Source organism: Miscanthus floridulus, chromosome 18 (genome assembly GCF_019320115.1).
Source record: "Miscanthus floridulus cultivar M001 chromosome 18, ASM1932011v1, whole genome shotgun sequence".
In the NCBI taxonomy this organism is placed as follows: Eukaryota; Viridiplantae; Streptophyta; class Magnoliopsida; order Poales; family Poaceae; genus Miscanthus; species Miscanthus floridulus.
Genome location: NC_089597.1, coordinates 14,852,849 through 14,876,156, shown reverse-complemented (window position 1 = coordinate 14,876,156; position 23,308 = coordinate 14,852,849). Strand labels below are relative to the sequence as shown.

General features: G+C 54.8%; 1 protein-coding gene across 2 annotated transcripts; it reads right to left on the bottom strand.

The window, feature by feature from the left end:
• Positions 1 to 16,880: 16,880 nt before the first annotated feature.
• LOC136522038 (uncharacterized) lies at positions 16,881 to 19,592 on the bottom strand. Of its 2 annotated transcripts, XM_066515819.1 has the most exons (7): positions 19,298 to 19,592; positions 19,068 to 19,215; positions 18,735 to 18,824; positions 17,963 to 18,017; positions 17,763 to 17,885; positions 17,398 to 17,454; positions 16,886 to 17,304 (listed from the first exon to the last, which is right to left on the bottom strand). In XM_066515819.1, the coding sequence occupies exons 1-7, from the start codon at positions 19,543 to 19,545 to the stop codon at positions 17,174 to 17,176; spliced, it is 852 nt and encodes a 283-aa protein (XP_066371916.1). In that variant the 5' UTR covers positions 19,546 to 19,592; the 3' UTR covers positions 16,886 to 17,173. The 2 variants fall into 2 exon arrangements, with proteins under 2 accessions (XP_066371917.1, XP_066371916.1); XM_066515820.1 differs by lacking the exon at positions 17,763 to 17,885 and having other exon boundaries at positions 16,881 to 17,304.
• Positions 19,593 to 23,308: the final 3,716 nt, after the last annotated feature.

The following is a 23,308-nucleotide window of genomic DNA, read 5'->3' as shown; positions in this document are numbered from 1 at the left end:
TGTCGATCAAGTCATGAAGGAGTCAAACTACATCGACCCCAAAATGGAGGCGTACTGCAAGTTGGTACGTCGCCTAGAAGACAAGTTCGACGGTCTCGAACTCAACCACATCGCGTGGAAATACAACAAGGCGACGGATGAACTGGCAAAGATGGCCTCGACACGGGCCCCGGTCCCCCCGAACATCTTTGCCAGGGACCTCCACAAGCCTTCCATTGACTACGCCTCGGCAGTGGAAGAGGGCCCACTGGCCAAACCCGCCGCAGGGCTCGACGCCCCCTCTGCCGCCGAGACCCCTTCGGCCGAGCCTGAGGTCATGGAAGTCGACACCGGGCCTCCCTAGACCGACCAGGACACGGACTGGCGAGTCCCGTTCCTTGATTGGCTCGCTTAGGGAGAGCTTCCTAGTGATAGGACCAAAGCCCGATGGCTTGCACGACAAGCCAAAACTTACGTCCTCTGCAATGGCAAATTGTACAGGCGAAGACCCTCTGGTGTCCTCCAACGATGCATCACCACTGAGGCAGGCCAAGCCCTACTTTGGGACTTGCATGCAGGGGCCTGCGGGCACCATGCGGCGCCTCAGACGCTCGTCGGAAACGCCTTCTGCTAAGGGTTCTACTGGCCAACGGTGGTTGCCGACGCCACCAAGTTAGTACGCTCCTGCGAGGGATGCCAGTACTATGCTCGGCAGACGCACCTCCCAGCCCTGGCCCTCCAAACCATCCCCATTACATGGCCGTTTGCCGTGTGGGGGCTCGACATGGTCGGGCCTCTGCAGAAGGCCCCCGGGGGCTACACCCATCTACTAGTAGCAATCAATAAGTTCTCCAGATGGATCGAGGCTCGTCCGATCAATCAAATCAAATCCAAGCAAGCAGTGCTATTCTTCACTGACATTATCCACATGTTCGGGGTCCCTAACACCATCATCACCGACAATGGGACACAGTTCACTGGCAAAAAATTCCTGACATTCTGCGATGACCACCACATCCGTGTGGCCTGGTCGGCCATAGGACACCCAAGGACCAACGGCCAAGTAGAATGTGCCAACGGCATGATCCTACAAGGCCTCAAGCCAATAATTTATAACCGGTTGAAGAAGTTTGGCAAGAAATGGCTCGCCAAACTCCCATCGGTCATCTGGAGCTTGAGGAACACACCAAGCCGAGCCATGGGGTTTACGCCTTTCTTCCTAGTCTATGGAGCCAAGGCTATCCTCCCCACCGATCTGGAATATGGTTCCCCGAGGCTATAGGCCTACAACGAGCAAAGCAACCGCATCACCCACGAGGACGCTCTCGACCAACTGGAGGAAGCCCGAGATGTTGCGCTGCTGCACTCGGCCATGTACCAGCAAGCCCTACGGCGCTATCAAGCCCGGCGCATTCAAAGCCAAGACTTGAAGGTAGGCGACCTGGTGTTGAGGCTGACACAGAGCAACAAGGGCCGCCACAAGCTGACCCCACCATGGGAAGGACCGTACATCGTCGCCCAAGTGCTGAAGCCCAGGATCTACAAGCTAGCCAACGAGAAGGGCGAAATCTTCACCAACGCTTGGAACATAGAACAACTACGTCGCTTTTACCCTTAAATTTCCAAGCATTGTATATATTGTTTCTCGGAATACAATTGAGAAGCGTTCTTTAGCTGTTCTAATTTTTCGAGAAACCCCCCCGAGCCCATCGCGGGTCTCGGCAATACGATAACACCGTAAGGGAGACTCGGCTCTGCCTCTGCAGAACCGAGCCTCCCTCGGGGGCTAGATGGGGGACTCCCCCCTAAGTCCCACGCACCTTTTTTATGTCGTTTTTTGAAAAAATTCCTACACCAAACTCTCTAGCACGCTCTGACGAATCGGTTGTAAAAAACCCAAGGACCGAAAAGTCTATTCCAGGGACAGAAGGCCGGTAGAGTCGTGAGACGGCCTATGCCCCTAGGCTATGGCACTCCCTCACCACCTTTCGCCCAAGGGACGGCTTAGGTTCCAAGGAGGTTTTTTGCAAAAGAAATCTGATCAGAGACAACAGAGGGCAGAGGCTTGGAAACACAAGAAAAACGACTAAGAAACACGAGTACTTTAAAAAGAGGCCTTGATGGCCACAAGCGTTACGATACAAAGTTAATCCCTATTCTATTTACATGGCCTCTTGGGCCTAGGTTAAGGCTCAGGGCCTCTAGCATCGGCAGACGGTGGGGGAGGAACCACCTCCTCTTCGAACAGCGTTGCCAGCGCCGTGCCGGGGCCTTCCGCCGCCTCCATCAGCTTTGTGACTGCCGTGTCGGCCTCCTCATCATCATCGGGCAAGACATAGCCATCACTGATGGCCAGGAGGTCAACGCCGATGTAGTGCGAGGCAATGACGGCCAGCGTGCGCTTGACACCCGTGTGCAGCGCTCCTCAGAGCCGCTCGCGCATTTGGCCGCTCAACACAATCAGACGGCTCCCAAGGGAGCTGCCTGACTGAACCCCCTCAACCTCTAGGGCCTCGCAGGCAGTACGGGCGGCACCTTTCAGCGCCTCGTGCTCCCCGATATCGGTCTCGAGCACCGCCTGCACCGCGACGGAAGCCTCGGCCGCACGGGTAACCTCTGCCTCCAACTCTGTGCCAAAAGAAACGGAGTGGGGTTGAGCACAAGGAAAAACAAGCCAAAAAGGGACGGAAGCCTATGGGACTCACCCCTAGCCTTCTGCTCCCAGCGTTGGGCCTCGACCCGAGAGGCCTCGGCTTTCTCTCCCCAGCGCTGGGCCTCAGCCTAGGAAGCCTCGGCCTTTTCCTTCAGGCGCTGGGCCTCGATCCGAGAAGCCTCGGCCACCCTGGAAGCCTCTCTCCCCAGCTCTGCATCACACCAGGGAGTTAGGAGGCAAACACAAGAAAAGCGAATAAAACGATGGGGATAGTACTCACCCTCGGCCTTTCCCCTCCAGATCACAGCCTCGGTCCGGGAGGCCTCAACCACCATAAGGGCCTCATCCAAGGCGCCTTTTGTCAGCTGGTGTGCACTCTACTCCGCCCCCAGCTGCCCAGCAAGGACCTTGCCCGAGGCCATCGCTTCTTTAGCCCGAGACCTGAAGGCATCCCGATCACCGGCGACGAGGGTCAGCTCCTCCTCCAGCTCCTTAACCCACGCCGCCAAAGGGGCGACCTGCTCCTGGGCCATGGCCGCCTCGACCTTCGCATCGGCACAACAAAGACGAAGGTCCTCCACCTCCGCGCTCCGCGCCGCCAGAACCTCGTTGGCGCCCACAAGTAGGCCCTTTTGCCGTTGGAGTTGGTCCCAGACGTCCCTCTCCCATCGGAGAAAGACCGACTTCCTAAGGGACCGGGTCTCGAGCTCCTGGGGAAGCAGAACAGGGGTCATTCACTACAAGAAAACTCAGAAAAAGACAACACCGCACGAGAAAAGAAAGCGCGAACCTAGGCAACTCTAGGCAGATCATTGGCCACCACGGGCAGCGCTGTCCGTAGCGACCGCTCTGCCAGCTCGCGGTATTGCTCAAAGGTGTCCCAGCACCTACCCTCGGCCGTGTCCTCGAGGGCGAATAGAGGCTCCCCCTCAGGGTCATCCTGGCTCTGCCACAGGACACGCGGGTGATCCCACCCATAGGGCTCAGGTCGTACCCGCACAAGGGCCGAGCTTCCGTTGCCCAGGGTCAGAACTAGCTATTCCACGGTGCCGGTCACCTCGGCATCGACCACCTCCTGCGCCCGAGAAGTATCGTCGAAGGAGATTGGATGGACCTCCACCCCCCGGGCGCTCTCCCGCAACGATGGCAGGCCGTGCACCAAGGGTGCCACCGAGGGCTCCACCGCCTTCATCTCCACTCCCTGGGCCACCGGCCTCGCCGCCGTCACATTAGCCTCGGTGGTCTCATGGGCTCCGGCCCCCGCCATCGTGGCCTCGGTGGTCACGGAGACTACGACCCTCGCCGCTGCGGCCTCGGCGGTCTCGGGCGCCCCGGCCTCCGTCGCCTCGGCCTCAGTGACCCTAGGGGCCTCGACCTCGGTGGCCTCGGCAACTAAGGGCACCTCGGCCCCATTCGACTCACGAGCCTTACCCTCGCGGGGCAGAGGCGCTCCCTCCCCCATCTATGTCGGGGTCACCTTGGCAGCCCCTCCTTGGGTGGTCGGCTCCTTCGGGTCGGCCCTCGCCGACGCCGACACCACGCCGCGTTGTATGGCGGATTGCGCTTCTGCCACCTAGTGGGCGGTGGAGCCGGGGTTCACCTTGAGCGCCTTGAGGGGCGCCAAGGTAAGCACCTCCGCAGGTCGCTTCCTACTAAGGACAAATCACTTGCAGGGTTAGCACGAGACCAAAGAACGAGCAGAAAAATGTTGCGGCTCTGCCCAAAAATACGCTTACCATGAGCGAGGCTGCAACCGCTTCAGCATGGCAACCCTCGTCTGCAAAGGCGGTGGCGGTGGCAGAGGCACGACCTCTGTATCCACCGGCGCCAGCTGGTCCTCGACGTACCCCGGCGCCCCCTCGGTCCTCTGTGGGGGCGGTTGCGTCGCACCCGCCGCCACCTACTCCGCTACCGCCGTCGAGCCCACCGGGCTAATGGCACACTTGCCCAGCGCCTGTGCCTCGGGTGTGTCGGCCTCGGCCCCGGGGAGGGCGATTGCCAACCCCGAGATAGCTCCTCCTCCTCCTCCTGGGAGCGCCGGGCTGCTTGCCGACGCCCCAGGCACCATCTCCCCGATGTCAGGGATATGGTCCAGGGGACCCCGCCCCATCTCGCCCTCGTCATCTCCGTCCGAGGCATCTGTCGATAGCGACGGCGACGGGGACTCCTCCAATGGGAGGCCATCCTTCTTTTGCTGCCGGCGGCGCTCATCTAGTTTCTCCCATGCAAGGATCTGCTTCGTGCGCCTCACCGCCTTGGCGTCCTTCCACTTTTTCTGCGCCTCGGCGTGCGCCTGGTTGATCACCCACCGCCTCACGTCCTCGGGAACTGGCAGCGGGGAGGCTCGCACATCCCTTATCCCCTGCGGGAACAGCGAACGCGGATAAGGAAACGAGAAATAATGAGAGACGAAGAAGGCTCGGGGGCTACAGCGGCGCGTGACTTACCAGCGAGAGGAACTCCCGTGACGGACGCATCATGAGGGTGGTCAGACCACCGCTCCACAGCTTCGCATCCACCGTCTCCCTCACCCGGCGAAGAATTTCCTCATCAGAGAGGGCAGAGGCAGACATCCAGATGCCCACGATTGGCTCATTCAGCCTCATCTCGAATAGGCGCCACTGCCGAGCCATCAGTGGCAGCACCCTTCGGTGGTGGAAGGCGGCCATGACCATAGCCGTGGTAAGGCAGCGGTCCCGCAGCCTCTACAGCCCCTCCAGCAGCGGCTGCAGCTTGGGCTGATCCTCCCTCGGGACGCCATACTTCCACCTCTCCGAGCAGCTCCCCACAATGTGCCCAGTGTAGGGGGGAAGTCTGCCGTCATCGTTGCGGAGATAGAACCAGCTCATGTACCATCGACGATTGGTCGACGCGAGCTGGGCCAGGATGTAGAGGTGCTGGCGGTCCTAGTGCACTTGGAGAGTGCAGCCGCCGGCCCTCACCGCCTTCCTCATGCCCGACGTGCCCGTCGGCTTGGTGGTATGCCCCGCCCGGAAGAGATGGAGCCACAAATCCTAATGGGGAGCAATCCCCAAATACCCCTCGCAGACAGCGACGAAGATGGCCGCCTGCGCGATGGCATTGGGATTGAAGTTGTGGAGCTCCACGCCATAGTAATGCGGGAGCGCCCGCATGAACCGGTCCGCTGGGACACCGAGGCCATGCTCATGAAAGGACACGAAGCTTACGACGTAACCGTCGCGGGGCTTTGGCTCCGGCTCGCCCGACGGAGCGATCCACTCTAGCCAATTGGGGTCGATAACCGAACGAAGAAGCCCGCCGTCGACGAGCGACTGAAGCATCTCCACGGTGACGTCGGATGGATCCCAAGGGTCCGCCTCGATGACAACAATGTCGCCGGCCATGAGTGCGGTGGAGGGTTCGAATACGGAGGTGAGTCTCTCTCTCTCTCTCTCTCTCTCTCTATCTCTCTCTCTCTGCCTCACCCTTCTCCCTTCTTCTTCCCGGTGCTCGCTGCTCTAGCGATGGCTCAATGGGGGCAGAGCTAACGTAGGCAAGGTAATGAGGGAAGGGGCGAGGCTCATTGCGTATTTATGCAGGGTGAAGGCGAAACAGACGGGCGATGAAATCGGGGAAGTTTCCCCCAGATCTGGTGCGGTTAATCCCGATCTGATTTTACCGCCCACGTGCCCACCTTTTCCTCGTTAATCGCGGGAACAGTTACGTCCCATCCACTGACACCACGTCATGTCCAACCACTGCAGCGGCTGGCGTCATTCCACCTCCCCAAGAACATCGCCTCAAAAGGCGCGCCAGCCGTTGTCGAGCCGATGGGGGAGATATCCCCCCACCCTATTCCTTTTGGATGAAGGAACGAGGCGCCGAGCCCATTACGGTCCAGGGGTTCGAAGGCTGGGCCCCGAGGGGTTTTGACAGCCGCCCCAGGGCAACAGAGTCAGGGACGACCGCGGGCGAGCCCATACAGGGCCGAGACTCAAGCAAGCGAAATGCTTGGGACGCCCAAAGTCATGTCCGAGACCGGCAGGGAGGTCTCCGAATGGGATCCCACCGTTGGGAGGCACCGAGCCACTGGGCCCAGCGAACGGCCCTGGCACCCACTAGAGAAACCCTTTGGTACTCTTGGAGTGTGTCTCTGGACCACTAGCTGACCCCTAGCGAATGGGGTATGGGCCTCCACTCGGACTTACCCGATAACAGCTCACCAGAAGTGCCACCGCTCATGCCCACCGAGGGTAGCATGGCACATTCCACCCCTCCTTCCGAGCGAAAAGGAAGCGCGAGGGTCATACAAAAAGCCAGGGGACCCCTGATGGCCCTCTTGCTCTGTGCAGAGGCTAAGGGGCTCTTCCTGCAACCTTGCCGAGACCCAGCGACCCCGGCTCGCACTCGAGAGGGCTCGGCAAAACAACCCCTCCTTCCGAGTGAAAAGGAAGCGCGAGGGTCGTACAAAAAGTCAGGGGAGCTCCTGACGGCCCTCTCGCTCCGTGCAGAGGCTAGGGGGCTTTTCCTGCAGATATGCTGAGACCCCACGACCCAGGCTCGCACCCAAGGGGGCCTCGGCAAACAAACCCTCATGCGCGAGGGGCGTACAGAAAAGTCAGGGGAACTCCTGACGGCCCTCTGCTCCGTGCAGAGGCTAGGGGGCTCTTCCTACAACCTTGCCGAGACCCAGCGACCCAGGCTCGCACCCGAATGGGCTCGGCAAACAACCCCTCCGTCTGAATGAAAAGGATGTGTGAGGGTCGAACAAAAAAGTCAGGGGGACCCCTGACTGCCCTCTCGCTCCGTGCGGAGGCTCGGGGGCTCCTCCTACACCCAAGACAAAGACAAGCGACCTAAGCCCGCGCCGGCAGTTTTGTTAAAAACACAATAAAGGGCATCGAGCCCATTACGGTCCAGGGGTTCAAAGGCTGGGCCCCCGAGGGTTTCGACAGCCGCCCAGGGCAACAGAGTCAGGAACGACTATGGGCGAGCCCACATATTGCCAAGGCCCGAGCAAATGATCGCTTGGGACGTCCTAAGTCATGTTCGAGACCGGCAGGGAGGTCTCCGAATGGGATCCCACTGTAGGGAGGCACCGAGCCACTAGGGCCTAGCGAACAGCCCTGGCACCCACTAGAGAAGCCCTTTGGTACTCTTGGAGTGCGTCTCTAGACCGCTAGCCGACCCCTAGCGAACGGGGTATGGGCCTCCACTCGGACTACCCGATAACAGCTCACCGGAAGTGTCATCGCTCGCGCCCACCGAGGGTAGCATGGCACATTCCACCCCTCCTTCCGAGCAAAAAGAAAGCGCGAGGGTCATACAAAAAGTCAGGGGAGCTCCTGATCGCCCTCTCGCTCCGTGCGGAGGCTTGGGGGCCCTTCCTGCGACCTTGCCGAAACCCCGCGACCCGAACTCGCACTTGTGGGCTCGGCAAATGCAATAAAATCTCTCGCTCAAAGTGAGAAAAAGACCGTGGGGGAATGAATCCACTACCCCAGGGCCTCGGGGGCTACACCCGGTGGGTGCACTCGCGCACACCCACCGAGGCCTCGAAGTACAAAACACTGTTCCGCCAGGAGCTACCGCAAGTCGAGTCTCGTCAAAACCACAAGAAGAGCGCTCACGCTCTCCCTAAGGCTCGGGGGCTACTGTCGGGTACCATAAAACGGGGTACCCCTAGCGTATATCGAAAGAACCACTTCAACCCCATAAAAAAACAAAGCCAGAAGGTAAGCCATTGGTTAACCACCGGCCCCGTCCGAGCCCACTGGCTTTCCGCCTCGCCTTTGGCCTCGCACGGAAGGTCTCGATGGCCTGACAAATCTCCGCCTCGTGCGAGGCCTCGCACAGGAGGCCTCAACAAGGAACCCCTTCTTCGTCTCACCCGAGGCCCCGCGCATACAGTCTCGAACGAGACCACAATTCTCCGTATCGCTCGAGGTGGGCTCGGCAATAACCCGTCGCTCTCGCCTCGACCAGTCTTCCTGACAACGCGTCGCGTCCCATTAATGCGTCAACCACTCCCGCAATCTCAGCCGGATGACAGCTCGACACCACGGAGTGGCCGACGGGACGGGAGGTCACATCGCTGCCATACCATCCAGAGCAGGATGGGGTAGGGGTTACCGGCCACTGTGCGCTGGTGCTATGCCCACGATCAGTGCCTGAACTACACTGTGTCACCTAATCCCTGCCCTAGGAACAACGCGGCATGGGGAGTGAAGTCCAGATCACCATAGCCTCGGAATCAGCATATAAGCCCAACCGTTCCCTCCAAGCCTCGGCAATCTACTGCAGGGTCTAGGCAACCACGGGATTCACGTCTGCCGAGCCTCCCACGATGGCTCGGCCTCGGCACCAATTAAGCCTCGGCCTCTCGCGCCGCCAACACGCAGTGACCAGCGCGCCGACTGCCGCTCCCGCTTCGAGATAACACTGGAGCTCCCACGACGCACAGGATCGGATGTGACCGGCGCGTCGCCCCAGTGCTTCAAGGACGGACCACTCCGTCGACCACGCTGCCACAGGAACAGGCTACAGGGCTCGGACATGCAGCCTCCGTCTGCACGATGTCATGTAGCCAGCGAATGTATTACCCTCGTCCCCCCTTCAACTATAAAAGGGAGGGACCTGGGCCATTTCTAGGGGGATCGGACGCAAGGATTAGGCCTAGGCTCACGCAACGAACTCACGCATAAACGCATGGACGAACACCCAGGCTCCCCCATGGCTTGAGTTCAACGTCTCAAGCGATCCACGCCGCACCACGAAGAGACCTAGGACTAAGCCCCCTCTCTCGCCCTGCTTGTAACCCCCTACTACGAGCATTTTGGTGCAAAGAATACAAGATCGATCTCTCAAACTAGACGTAGGGTACCCATTACCCGAACCAGTATAAACTTTGTGTCTCTTTGCATCACCATCTAGAATTGGGAACACGCAGTACAAATTTACTAGTTGGTTAAGGACCCGCCGGTCCAGAACACCGACACCAAGGAAGAGACCGACACACCCCGATGTGACCCATGGCCATGATGGACCATACCTAGGGATTCACATCGGGAACAGCGCCGAGCGTACCGATGATGTTCTGCCTAACCCCCGTACGAGCACTGACAAGCACGTCGGTTCACTACGACGTCCGTCCTAACGGAGTGGAGTGCCATGACCGGCAGACGACGCCTGCACATGGCGCCAGTGACGGACAAGACTACGACGAGGCACCGTTCCTATTGACATCTATAGTGTCTGTGGGACCCGCATGGAGGAGAAGGACCCGACGATCCTAAAGGCCTTCGGCTCTCTCTCTCTCTGGTTCTTCTTTTTCCCTCCATTGTAACCCGTGCTTTCCCTTGGCCTATAAAAGGGAAAGTCGGGTGCCCCAATTAGGGGGATCGGATGAATTTAGGCCAGGCCTCATCATGAACCTATCGAACCATGAACACATGGTCGAGCAGCAACTGAGCTCTCAGCACCCGTTCACTCCTTTCACCAGAGACTTAGGACCTATCCCTCTCTCGCCCGTTTGTAACCCCTACTATAAAATTTTGATGCTAGTAACACGAGCAACAGTGATGAACTGGACGTAGGGACATTCTGCCCAAACCAGTATAAACCACGTGTCCTCTAAGCACACTATCCGAGCCAGATGCACAATAGTAGAAATTTACTCGTTGGTGGTAACTCGAAACACCGATAGTTAGCGCGCCAGGTAGGGGCCTTTTGTGCGTCTCGACATCCACACCATGCCTCGGATGGCTAGTCACAACATCAGCTAGGTCCCGGGCGCGCACAACGGAGGGAGAGCTAGCGCAGGCTCCCGCTGCCGTCCAACCGCTCTACTTCGCTAGCCTCGACGTGATCACAGAGGCGCTTGAGGAGCTACAGCTGCACGCACCGGAGACTTGCGCCCCTAGGAGCAACTAGCTCCTTGGCTTCGACTATGGGAGGTTAGAGCGCCAACTCAGCACCTTCCTAGGACCCCAACCGTCCTAGGAGGACCTACGCCACCTCACCTTCTTGTTCGCCAATGTCATGGCGCAGCTTGCCGGAGGAGAGCCGCTCTCTCTGGAATACCTCATTCGGAGCGCCCCAACAGCGCTCCCGTTCGGTCTTCACAACACCACAGAGACCATTGGCCACCTTGTGGCGCGACGCACGCCTCCATCCCCCTCGAACATCGAGTTGATGGGGATGATCGAATATGTCACGGAGTCTTTCCACGACCTCCTCGCGGGAGAAACAAAGTCGCCCTCCACCTCTAACTCCAGTAGGGGGAGCCATCACCCATCTCGTGAATGTTTCATGGTAGGTACCCCCGAGGGACATGTCGAAAGCATCCACGTGGAAGAGGCTATCCCAATGAATGACCTTGACGACAAGGTCAAGGGGGATGCAGGGGCCCCACCTCGCCTGCGGGTGGAGCAGCTGAAGGCCCAGCACCAAGAGCTCAAGGAAGCGTGACTCCAGGTCGACTAGAACGCGTGGAGCTCAATCATGAGATCGAGCGCCATGAAGGCGGTGGGCGCGCGCGCCATGACCTGCGACGTGTACCGAAGGATCATCGAGGACGATGAAGCCCTCCCACACTTCACCTGAGTGAGCCAGAACATCGCTGCTGCGTCGGCCTTGCTCCGGGGCTTTCGAGACCCGCAACACCCGAAGACTGTCGGGCCCATCGTGAGATTCGTACGCTACTCGAGCATGCAGCGGCACAATAGGCTAAGAGCTCGCTGTCTCAATGACACAAGCTCGACGCCAGCCAGTGCACGCCCTCAGAGTGACCCAACAAGGACACGTTTGTCCACTAGGCACCACAAGGCGGCAGGCTATGCACCATGATCCCAGTGCATGAGCATCTTGGCCGCAACCATGATGCACGCAACACCCTTGATGCCCGTAGGTGTGCCCACGGTGATCCAAGGGAGGGAGCTCATCGCGGCTACCACCCTCATCGTGGTGGATGCTACGACAGCGGCAAGGACCAAAGCTGAGCCTTGGCCTACTAGGACCTCAGGCCTTTGGCCAACACATCCTCAACGCCACCTTCCCATCATGGTACTGGCCACCAACCAACATCCTAAAATACTATAGGGAAATGAACTCCGAACTGTGGCTCAAGGATTATCGACTTGCCTGCCAAGCTAGTGGAGCGGATAACGATGATTTCATTATCCGTAACCTCCCATTGTTCCTAGCCAATTCAGCACGAACATGGTTGGAACACCTTCCGCCCAACAGAATCCAAAGTTGGGCAGACCTAAAAGAGATCTTCGTGGGAAACTTTAAGGACACATACAAGCGTCCTGGGAACCTATGGGATCTCAAAAACTACCGACAGAAGGCGAGGGAAACCCTTTGTGGGTACATCCGGTGCTTCTCCCGGTAGTGCAACGAGCTGCCCAATGTCGTCGATGCCGACATCATAGGAGCCTTCCTTTCTAGGACCACCTATGAGTCCCTGGTCCACAAGTTGGGACATAAGGGCCCACGAACCACCAAGGAGCTCCTCGACATCGCCACCAACCACGTCTCGGGCGAGAAGGCAGTCGGAGCGATCTTCGACCATCTCAAGGGTAAGGTAAAGCAGGACGAGGACGCCAACGAAGGCTTCTCCAACTGTCCCAGCAAGAAGAAGAACAAGCAGCGGCGTGAGGGCTCGCTCGTGGCCACCACCGACTGCAAGGGGGGTCGAAAGCCCACCGAGGGTACCCTAGACCACTTTGAGAAGCTGCTCGAAGGGCCATGCTCAAACCATGCTTTCCTCATCAAGCATCTATACAAGGACTACGGCCTCATAAGGCGGTTCTTGTCCGGAGGCATCAATAGGGGGAGCATGGGAAGGACCCTAGGCTGACCACGGACGACGCCGAGGGAAAGGATGATGGCTTTTCGATGTTGGATGGTTGTCTCATGATCTTCGGAGGGTCGGCAGCCTAGGACTCCAAGCACCGCCAGAAGCTTGCACGCCGTGAGGTCTATACGACCGAGTCGGCTGACCTACCTTCCTCCGATGGATAGAGTCTGCCATAACCTTTGATCGGACCGACCACTCGGAAAGCATCCCACAACCGGGGAGATATCCGCTCATGGTCGACCCGATCATTGGCACAAAGTGGCTCACCAAGGTACTGATGGATGGAAGCAGCGGCCTCAACATCATGTATGCTAAGACGCTCGACGCTATGGGCATCAACCGATCACGCATTCGACCGACCAGAGCGCCTTTCCACGATAGCATGCCTGGAAAGCAGGCCATGCCACTTGGGTAGATCAATTTGGCCATCACCTTCGGGGATCCATCCAATAATAGGATGGAGACCCTCACCTTCGACGTGGTTGGGTTCCATCGAACCTACCATGCCATCCTAGGACATCCATGCTACATGAAGTTCATGGTTGTCCCCAACTACATCTACCTAAAGCTAAAGATGCCGGGCCTAGGCGGGGTCATCACCATCGACACCTCCTTCCAGCGCGCCTACGAGTGCAGCAATTGTCGCCTCCAAAGAGCTCATGAACCTCTCGGACGATTCGGGCCCTGAACCGCCCGGGGGGCTCGGGAACTAAGCATCGCACATGTAGCAAAATGCATCACAATGTTCTGTGTTCTGTCACGAAGTGGCGGTTGCCTCATTCGACATGAGCAACCAACAGAGCCAGGGGAGAAAAACGTAGATGAGCCCCATGCGTCCCTTGCTCGGTCAGGCAGACTAGGTCATCTCAACCTTCTCGTTCGATCCTAAACCTCTCGCCAAGCCTACAGAATCTCCATCGAGGAGAGGCCGTTAGGCCCCTCGGGTCAGTCTCCGGAACGACCTAGGCATCTGCCGGGTTGCAGGTAAAGGAGTAGTGGAATGTCACAAGAGGGCTATGCCGACCCCATCACGAACGATGGACCTAGATTCCACTTGATCATACCCGTTAGCGAACTCACCGAGTGACGTTGTTTGAGCCCGAGCGATCGGGACAGGCGACAAGACTCAACCCCTCCGGTTGTGAGGAACCGAGGATGGGGTAATGCACACAACTCACATTGACCCCTACTAAAGCCCAATAGGGCTCGGGGGCTCAAGACAAACGCCAGGGACTGCGACCCTAAACTCGCTAGGATCCATGACTCTGACTCGCCCAGTCCCAGCATGCACCAATGCCAGGATCCGCGAGCACCGCCTCGTCCGATCTGTAAACTAACCAACTAACTACACTTCTGACTGTGCTCCAAAAAACCAGGGACCACGACTCTGAACTTGCGTCGACTTCGAACTCACGTCATCCAGCTACACTTTTGACTGCGCTCCAAACATCCGGGTCCACGACCTCGATCTCGCCCCATGACTTCGACTCACTCGATCCCACGGCGTGCATCGACGCCAGCATTAGTGAGCTCTGTCTCGTCCAAAACAACGACTTTGACTCGCTCGATCCCATGGCGTGCATCGATGCTAGCATCAGTGAGCTCTGTCTCGTCTAAAACTAACTCTCTCGCTCGATCCCACGGCACGCATCGACGCCAGGATCAGTGGGCATTGTCTCGTCCAAAACATGACTCCGACTCACTCGATCCCACGGCGTGCATCGATGCCAGCATCAGTGAGCTCTGTCTCGTCCAAAACTAACTCCGACTCACTCGATCCCATGACACGCATCGACGCCAGCATCAGTGAGCTCTATTTTGTCCAAAACAACAACTCTGACTCGCTCGATCCCACGGCGTGCATCGACGCCAGCATCAGTGAGCTCTATCTCGTCTAAAACTGACTCCCTCGCTTGATCCCATGGCGCACATCGACGCCAGGATTAGTGGGCACTGTCTCATCCAAAACATGACTCCAACTCACTCGATCCCATGGCGTGCATCGACGCCAGCATCAGTGAGCTCTGTCTCGTCCAAAACTAACTCCCTCGCTCGATCCCACGACGCGCATCGACGCTAGGGTCAGTGAGCTCTGTCTCGTCTAAAACTAATTGCTTCACCCGATCCCACGACACGCATCGACGCCAGGATCAGTGAAGCTCCATCTCATCCAAAACCCTTGACTGACTCCCTCGCTCAATCCACGGCGAGCACCGACGCCAGGATCCACAAGCTCCCTCTCGCTCAATCTCTCAAAACAACTAAAAACCGCCTCGGTTGCACAACGACGCCCTGGTCGACAAAACTTCATCTGAAAACAAAAAACTCCCCCACTGACAACATAGAAAACCCCCAAACGGTTCTGCTCGAACCGCCCGAGGGCTACACCCACGGGTGCGCTCGTGCGCACCCACCGACAAGGCAAAAATCCCCCAGATGATTCTACCCGAATCACCCGGGGGCTCCTGTCGGGTTCATAAACCCGGGGTCCCTCGGGGACCGGCTTCCACGCCAAGGCTCGGCCTAAGAGTCCAAAACGACAGGCCAGAAGGGTGGCCTAGTCACCAATCGGAAGGTCTGGACGAAGAGGAACAATGCCCTCTCGTCGGCTGCTTCGTCCCACCTCTCTGACTGGAGCATTCGCTTCGGTTCTAGCCGCCGCCGGACGGCCTCTCCGGTCGGAAGGCCTAGCCCAAAACACTACTTCCGACTCTGACCCGGCGTCTCCGACCGGGGATCGCAGGAACCCTGCTCGCCGCTCTTCTCCGACCGGCGCACTCATAGCCGACTGGAGCCATCCGACCGGGGACGCCCGCTCGGTAGGAACCAGAAGACATGTGGAGAAAGGCAAGGCAAGACTCACAAGTCAAAACCACTGTACCAGGGACCATACCCTGCGTGGAACAGTACTCTGTAGCCACCCTAACACAAACAGTATTGTAGGCGTCGACGTCTCCCTCTATGGTATTGTAGGGGCCGCTAAAACTCCCATTTGGTAAGGCCCCCCACGTGTCTTTGGGCATCGATAGCGGTATGGGCGCCGGGATTTACCGTACCGGGTGAACATAGCGAGACTCCTCACATGCCTCTAGGCATCAAACAGTATTTGCAGGTACCGACGTCCACCATCCCTGAAAAAGGCAGCATGACCTCCCGTGTGCATCTGACATTCTACAGTGACAGCAACAGTGTTGTAGGCGCTAACCACTATCTTGTATCCACCGGTGTGGGCAACAAGGCTCGGAAGGCGTGGGCAACAAGGCTCGGCAGCATACGTACCCTCACCCTCTCACTTGTAAAGCTGTCCCCTTCATCTATAAAAGGGGGTGCGCTTCCTCCAACAAAGGGGACCGAGTCCAGTTGGCCAGAGTTCCTTAGATCGATAGCTCACAACCACAGAACCGCCAGGTTCGGACCTCAAGCACCCGCTTGAACACTTAGCTCATAGCGAAGTTCCTGTCACTCTCGGCCCTTCCGACCGGAGCCGGCCGGACCTCTTGTACACCCCATCTTTCTCCTTCTCGTTTGTAACCCCACTGCAAACTTCGAGCACCTAGGCTCAAGAATAAAGTCACCGACCGACCCCGACTGGACGTAGGGCACGTAGCCTGAACCAGTATAAATCATGTGTCATTGAGTGCTAGGCCACCTCCGATCACAACGTACAGCAAAACTACAAATATTCACTAGTTGGTCACTTTCTGCACCGACACAACATGTCTGAAAAAGCATCTAGAAACACACAGCATCGCCGCGCGGGCATGACCTACCTGGTGGGCAACTGCGGTGGCGTAGGCTCGCTGGATGGTGATCGCCTGCACGCCCCCGCCATGTCCACCGTTTGGCTGAGGGAGAGGAGACGCTGCCGGATCTGGAGAGGGCGCCACCGGGCGGGGTAGGGGAGGGTCAGCGGTTTGCTTGGGCCCGCCAGCCGCGCACCAACGGCTTGCTCGAGCCCGCTAGGCAGATCCGGTGGGACGTGGGGGAGGGTCGCAACAGCCATGGAGTGGGGGGAGGGGACGCCATGGAGGCCGCTGGACTTGAGGGAAGACGCACGTGGAAGAGGGGTGCCGCTGGATCCATGGAGAGGACAGGAGGAGGGGAGGCTACAACACACTGGAGGGGACGCTATCGCGCTTGGAGGGGACGCTATCGCGCTTGTAGAGGTGATTTTTTTTTGAATGGAGACAGCGGGCGAGAGGCTACGACTATACCGGGTGCGGTACGAGCAGGGCCCGTTACAGAGCAGCGCGACTCGGGAACATCCGTCCAAACAGACAACCGACCGAACAGCCATGCGTGCGATTGTGGAAGAAGCCGAGTCGTTCACGGGCGGCCCGGCCCAGATATTTGGACCAAGAGGGCAAAGATGGGCTTGAGAGAAAGCAGCCCAAAAGGGTGGCTAGAAAGGAGTACATGTACACCAATCTGCTGGATGCTGGGTACCACACAGCTTTCTGCAGAGTCCGAAATCAAACTACATAACGGAGCAAACAATGTACCACAACTGAGAGGCTCCAACACAATCAAATTTACAGAGTACTCACATACTCCACACCCACAGGGAAAGCACCGACAATGCATGTGAACTTCTTTCCTCCCCCCATCATATATGTGAATTGCTGAAAATTAGCTCTCTGGGATACAGCACGACAAATCAAATTTTCAGTATGTATGAACCAGCAACGCTGAAACTACATTACTGCCACCATGGACTGTTATCTTTGGAACGGTATTGGCGCTCGTCCTGGCCATGTTTCGATTCTTTCAAAGTATTTCACAGGGACGACACCATCAAAACCTTCTGTCAAGATCACTTTGTTGTCTGAAATATAAAGCTTCATCCCATCTGCGCAACAAATTTAGGTCATATATCAGGCTCTAGTAGTCAGAAAAAGAAAGAAAACAAAAAAAAGGCCTATTTATAAGCAGTAGATAGTACCTTTAAGTGCCTTACTGACGTCCAGATGTATCAAGATGTTCACATTCTGCCGTATACCTGAAGATGGAAAAGCAATTCAAATTCATTGTGGCAGGAACAGTAGAAACATTAAAAAACATGCTACAAAAGTGCAACAGCTGAAGTCGTCAAGGTAAGCAGCTAGCAGCTAACTTAAGAACAATAATGATGACTGGAAGCATACTAGATTACAGCAGAAATTTAATGATAAACTTTTTGTTTATAAAAAAAAAATCCTGATGACCTTCAATGTTTACGATATACTTAAATCATCTGCTAAGATAACATAATTGATTCTTCTATGGACATATTCAATACTGATGTGTCTCTAAAAAAAGAAAGCATACCACTAATTACTCCTCCGTCCAATGGTAAGCCACTTGAGAAATGTACATGTAACCTTGCCATACGCTTTAGCCCAGATTGCAAAATCGAGTCAAGATTTTTTCTGTAAGTTCCATGCACACAAACTGCAGATGGAATAAATTAGAAAAATATATGATTCCATTCGGGAGCAAATGCAAAAGTGATTGTTATTTTTACATACCTGACACTTCATCAGGGGACAAAATGGGCTTCAGCAGGCTCTCTGAAGTAACAGTCTGCAAGAGGTTTGCAGGATTAGTAAGAAAACTAGAATGGCCAGTTGAGCTGCAATTTATGTTGATCTAGCCACGAAGCCCAAAACCATAGATGCTCTAAAGTCTCCTTTTGCTAAGCTGATTGTGGGGGCAGTCAGTCAACAAAATTCACTTGATGTCTTCATGACAAATATGGAAGCAGCACAGCAGAGCACAGCAGGCCACAACAGAGAATACCGCAATAAACACCCAAAGGAGATACACTGACAGAGGGTAAGAAAAAGCATGATTGTCCACCTTATCCGAGTTCAAAACAAAGCCTGCTGATTTAGAGTGCTAATGAAGCTTATAAGTTAGAAACAAAAGCTACATTCATAACGTGCAAAAGCTAAAAGCTAGCATTGATGAGATAAAAAGTTTTCAAGCATAAAAATCGAAGTGTTATGGTGCATACACAAGGAAACTATCAGAATATAAGTATTATACATAAAAACAAAATGACCAGGAATTCAATGCAGCAAGCATTCCAATAATCACATTCTCAGTTCCTAAGCAGTAAGCGATAGGAGGACAGAGGACCACTAACCATTATATCAGTGGATGTTAGATTACCACTGTGAAAAACATTTCCATCTTACGCAAAGTTAAAGCAAAAGAGAACAATCATGGGAAAAACATGCTGCTTTATGGAAACAACTTCGGTATTGATGCAGGAAAAATCTCGGGCAGAGAACATACTGTTACTGTGTGCCCCTGGTTCGCCCGGATCAACAGCTCGCCATCTTCCTCCAACAGACTAAACCTCTGCTTGTTATCCCGCCTGACTGCCTGCACGCCAGCCAAAATGTCACAAATTTTATCATCAAACTGAATACTACTCACAGTTCACAGTAAATTTCATGATCCAAAGAAATCTATAGCACATCAGCATTCCACATGGCGGGTTTCCTGATGCAAGCTAGGAGTAATAAGAAGAAACAACGTTTAGCACAAACCAAGTAGCCTCACAAGTCCGACAGCAGTTCATCAATCAATGAATGAAATAAAACCATGAAGCAGTATCGCCAATACCTCCCTGATCTCGTCCACGGTGTGACACTTGAGAGGGACCTTGGCGAAGGTCTGAAGGTTGAGCTTGAGCAGGTCGCGGACGCGCACGTATCCATCGGTCCTCATATCCAGGCGCAGCTCCGGCGCCATGTGCCGCAACACCCTCGTCCTGCAACCGAGAGCAGAGGCCGTCAGCGGGCGGCGCGGCGCACACAGGACGCAACAGAGACGGAGAGGGGGTCAAGCGCTACAGGAAGCGGCCGAGGGCGTCGATGCGGTCGCTCCCGTCTCCGCCTCCGCGGCCGCCGCCACCGCCGCGCGGCTGCGGGGACGCGAAGGCAGCGGCCCTGGAGTAGTAGCGGCCAGAGGAGGAGGAGGACGACGAAGGGTTCATGGAGAACCGGGACCGGGGGCGCGGGGTTGGTGCAGGGAGGTGGGGTGAGAAGAGGAGGAGGAGGGTACGGAGCGGGGGAGAGGCGGCAGCCGCGACGGCTCTCATGGGCGGGGGAACAGCCGGAGGCCGGAGCCGGTCGATGCGTGACGGGTTCGGTCGATGACGGACGAGGCGCGTGGCCGGGCCTCGGCCCTTGGTTCTTGGAGGTGTGGCTTGGGCTGTAGACTGCAACTGGGCCGGATAACAGACCCAGAGCCAAACAATACTGGACCATGACAGGACCCAGGGAGAGAGCATCAAGCAAGCGTACGTACCATGCTTTTAATAATATATATAATAATCATAATAATTAAAAAAAATCATGTCGTATCAACAAACAAAATGGCATGCAACGCAAAGACTAAAAGTCTAGAACGTCCAATTACTCAAGTAACCCATGAACTTGGCAAGATGACCTGCTTTATATTATACTAATGCACATGAACTTGGCAATAGGACATGCTTATGTTATACTATAATACTAATGCTAACAAACTGAAGTGGTAACCGATGAAAAGCTCCTTCATCACTACATAACTGACTAAGACTCAAATGAACATAACAACACTAAAACATAATAACAAATATAACAATCATCTAAAAAACAAGCATCACATTTGCTTCATACGAACTAAAGAGTCCATCCAAAGACAAAATCAAGTTCACCCTCGTCCTAGAGAAAATTTAGCAAGTAACAATATAGCACAGTTGTGTAAAATTTAAATTATAATATCACATCACAGTAGAAAAGGATCGGTCATAAGGTTGTGCACACAAGTACACCCAAAGAAGGAGAATCCCTCCACCCGGCCCCCAAGCTCCCCAACGGACGACTCGGCGGCAACACGCCGACATCGCCACTCCCCCTCCCCTCCGGTCACTCCTCCGGCCACCGCCGCCGCCACTCCTACAACGAGCCACGGCGGCAGCCCGCGGCGGTGAAAGTGAAATCAAGCCCTAATTGTGGATTTTGGTGACAATGACCACGCAATTAGAGAACTAATGAGATTTATCAAGATAACAAGTAGGAAATCTATATTCGAGGATGTTACACGAAACGGAGGAGCCCCCAATTACAAATGTTGATGGCTTCAAACTCAAAGGAGGTTCAAATTCTTTTTATATTTTGAATTTGAGTATAAGAAAAGACGTACTATAAAGGGGGACACAATGCTTAAGCTAACATATGCTACCAAGTGCTCAATCTTACACATACATCCTCAGTTACTCAGCTAAGACAGCCAACACTTCACTCTTACCCTTGCTGTCTTGCTTAGTGCGGCAGTGTCGCACCTAGAGAGAGACACTGCCACAGTGTGTTACTGCCGTGACTTAAGTGACCGTTGGGGCTGGGGGTACTTATACCTTTCCTCTTCCTCCCCAACGTCTCTCTTCTCTCTCCCACTCATTCAGCTCGTCCAAGAATAGAAGAGTGCCCTTCTCTCTCTCCTCCATTGGTGACCTTGAGCTCTGAAAGGTCCTTGTATGGTTTTGGTAATTGAGTGATAACCTAGGTGGACTAATTGTGTTTATGTGAGATGCACAGGTGATTAGTCCACAGGTACATGTGTGTGAGCAACATATGCCATGAAGGTAAAAATGGCTTGGAGATGTTGCAAAGCTCACACATGTGATGATGAAGGAGCTCATTGCAAATGAGACATGACATTGAATCATGTGATCAAGGTGAAGAAGCTCATTGCAAAGATGTTGTGTTTGAAAAGGATAAGCTTTGTAGCTCTTGTCAAGCCAGAAAATAAGTTGGAAACACCCATCCCAAGAAAAGCATGATGAGCACTAGTAAAGCATTTGAGTTATTGCATATGGATTTGTTTGGGCCAACACAATACACTAGCATCGGTGGTAACAAATATGGCTTTGTGATAGTGGATGATTACACTAGATACACATAGGTATTCTTTCTAGTGGATAAAAGTGATGTGTTTGCAACATTCAAATCATTTGTCAAGGGCATTCACAATGAGTTTGAAACAACCATCAAGAGAGTTAGAAGTGACTGAAAGCATCTAGGCCCCTGGTTGGGTTTCAGTGATTAATGATAATACAAGATTACTATGACTAACATGTGTTTTGCAGAGGCAATTAAGTTAGGTCATGGTAATGGAGATCGATTGGGCAATCGAGGTGGTCATGCCCCTACGATGGAAATCATTTCGGTTTTCAAAGGATGGACGATAAGGTTAAGGATGACTAGTTCTAAGTGTCGATTGGAGTTCGAGAGACACTTAGAGTAGTTTAGGACTTTGTTTTTCCTTTAGCCGTACTATTAAGGGGGGTATGGACGGATAGCTTGACCTAGATGAGTCTAGTGAGTTAGGTGTGGTGCACACTTGTTAAAACTAGCTCTAGGTAGCTCCTATGAATGCCTAAGATCCTTTGGAGCAAACTTCATTCACATATGATCGAGAGTTGGAAGTGAATGGAGGGTCAAATGCTGACCGGACGCTGGCTCTGTTGCGACCGGACGTTGGCCGCAGGGTCCGGTCAGTTCATTTGATCAAGCAGACTGCGTTCGGTGCGATCAAACGCTGGAGTGGTCAAGTGATCGGACGCTGAGAGGCAGCGTCTGGTCGACTCTAGTAAGGTTCTAGAGAAGGAAATCTGCGACCGGACGTGTCCGGTCAGTGCTGACCGAACCCTGGGGGTTCAGCGTCCGGTCGAGTACAGTAAGCATCCAGTGAGGGTTTAATGCGACCGGACACGTCCGGTTAGTGGTGATCGGACCCTGTCAGCGTCCGGTCAACACTTTATCACTAGTGTGTGGGTTGAACTGACCGAAGCGTCCGGTCAACATGACCGGAGCGTCCGGTTACCCCGTAGAAGCTCATAACGGTTTGTTTTTCAGGCTGCCTTATAAATAGAAGCTCCACTCGTGTGTGGAGTTACTTTTTGCTCATTCCAACAGCTGAGAAACACGTTTGTGAGTGCCAAGAAGAGCAAGGTCCTAGTGAGGTGATTGAGATTTGAGAATCCAAGAGAGTAGCCTCATTAGTGAATCAAGAGTAGCAAAGTGTGCATCCATCTTCTCATTAGGCTTCGCGTGGTCAAGTGAGAGTTCGTGCTTGTTACTCTTGGTGATTGCCATCACCTAGACGGCTTGGTGGTGATTGGGAGCTTGGTGATCACCCGACAGAGCTTGTGGGTGACCCAACTCAAGTTGTGAGCGGCTTTGGGTGATTCGCCGCGATAGAGTGTCGAAGAATCAACCCGTAGAGAGCACTTGATCCTTGCATGGATCAAGGGGGAGCTACACCCTTGCGCGGGTGCTCCAACAAGGACTAGTGGGGAGTGGCGACTCTCCGATACCTCGGCAAAACATCGCCACGTTCCTCTCTCTCTATTTACTTTGAGCATTTACTTTGAGCAATTCAATACTTGTCTTTACATTCATAGAATTGCCATGCTAGAGTAAGTTTGGAACATAGGTTGCAAGTCCGTTGTGCGTTAGTTTAAGAGAAACACTTTTCTAGGCACAAGGGGTTAATTGGGCTAACCATAGGATTTGATTATTGCAAGAAAATTTAGAATTAGCCCAATTCACCCCCCTCTTGGGCATTTTGATCCTTTCAATTGGTATTAGAGCCTCGTGCTCACGTTTTAAGCTTAATCGCTTAGAGCAAGATGTCTCACGGGGATGGACCTCCTCCTATCTTTGAGGGAGATGACTTTCTATATTGGAAAATCCGCATGGAGGCGTACTTGGAAGCTCTAGACGTTGGTATTCTTAGAGCCACCTCACAAGGCTTCCCAAAACCTCGGGATGCTACTAACCTACAAGACGATGAGGTTAATTATGAAAAATAGAATG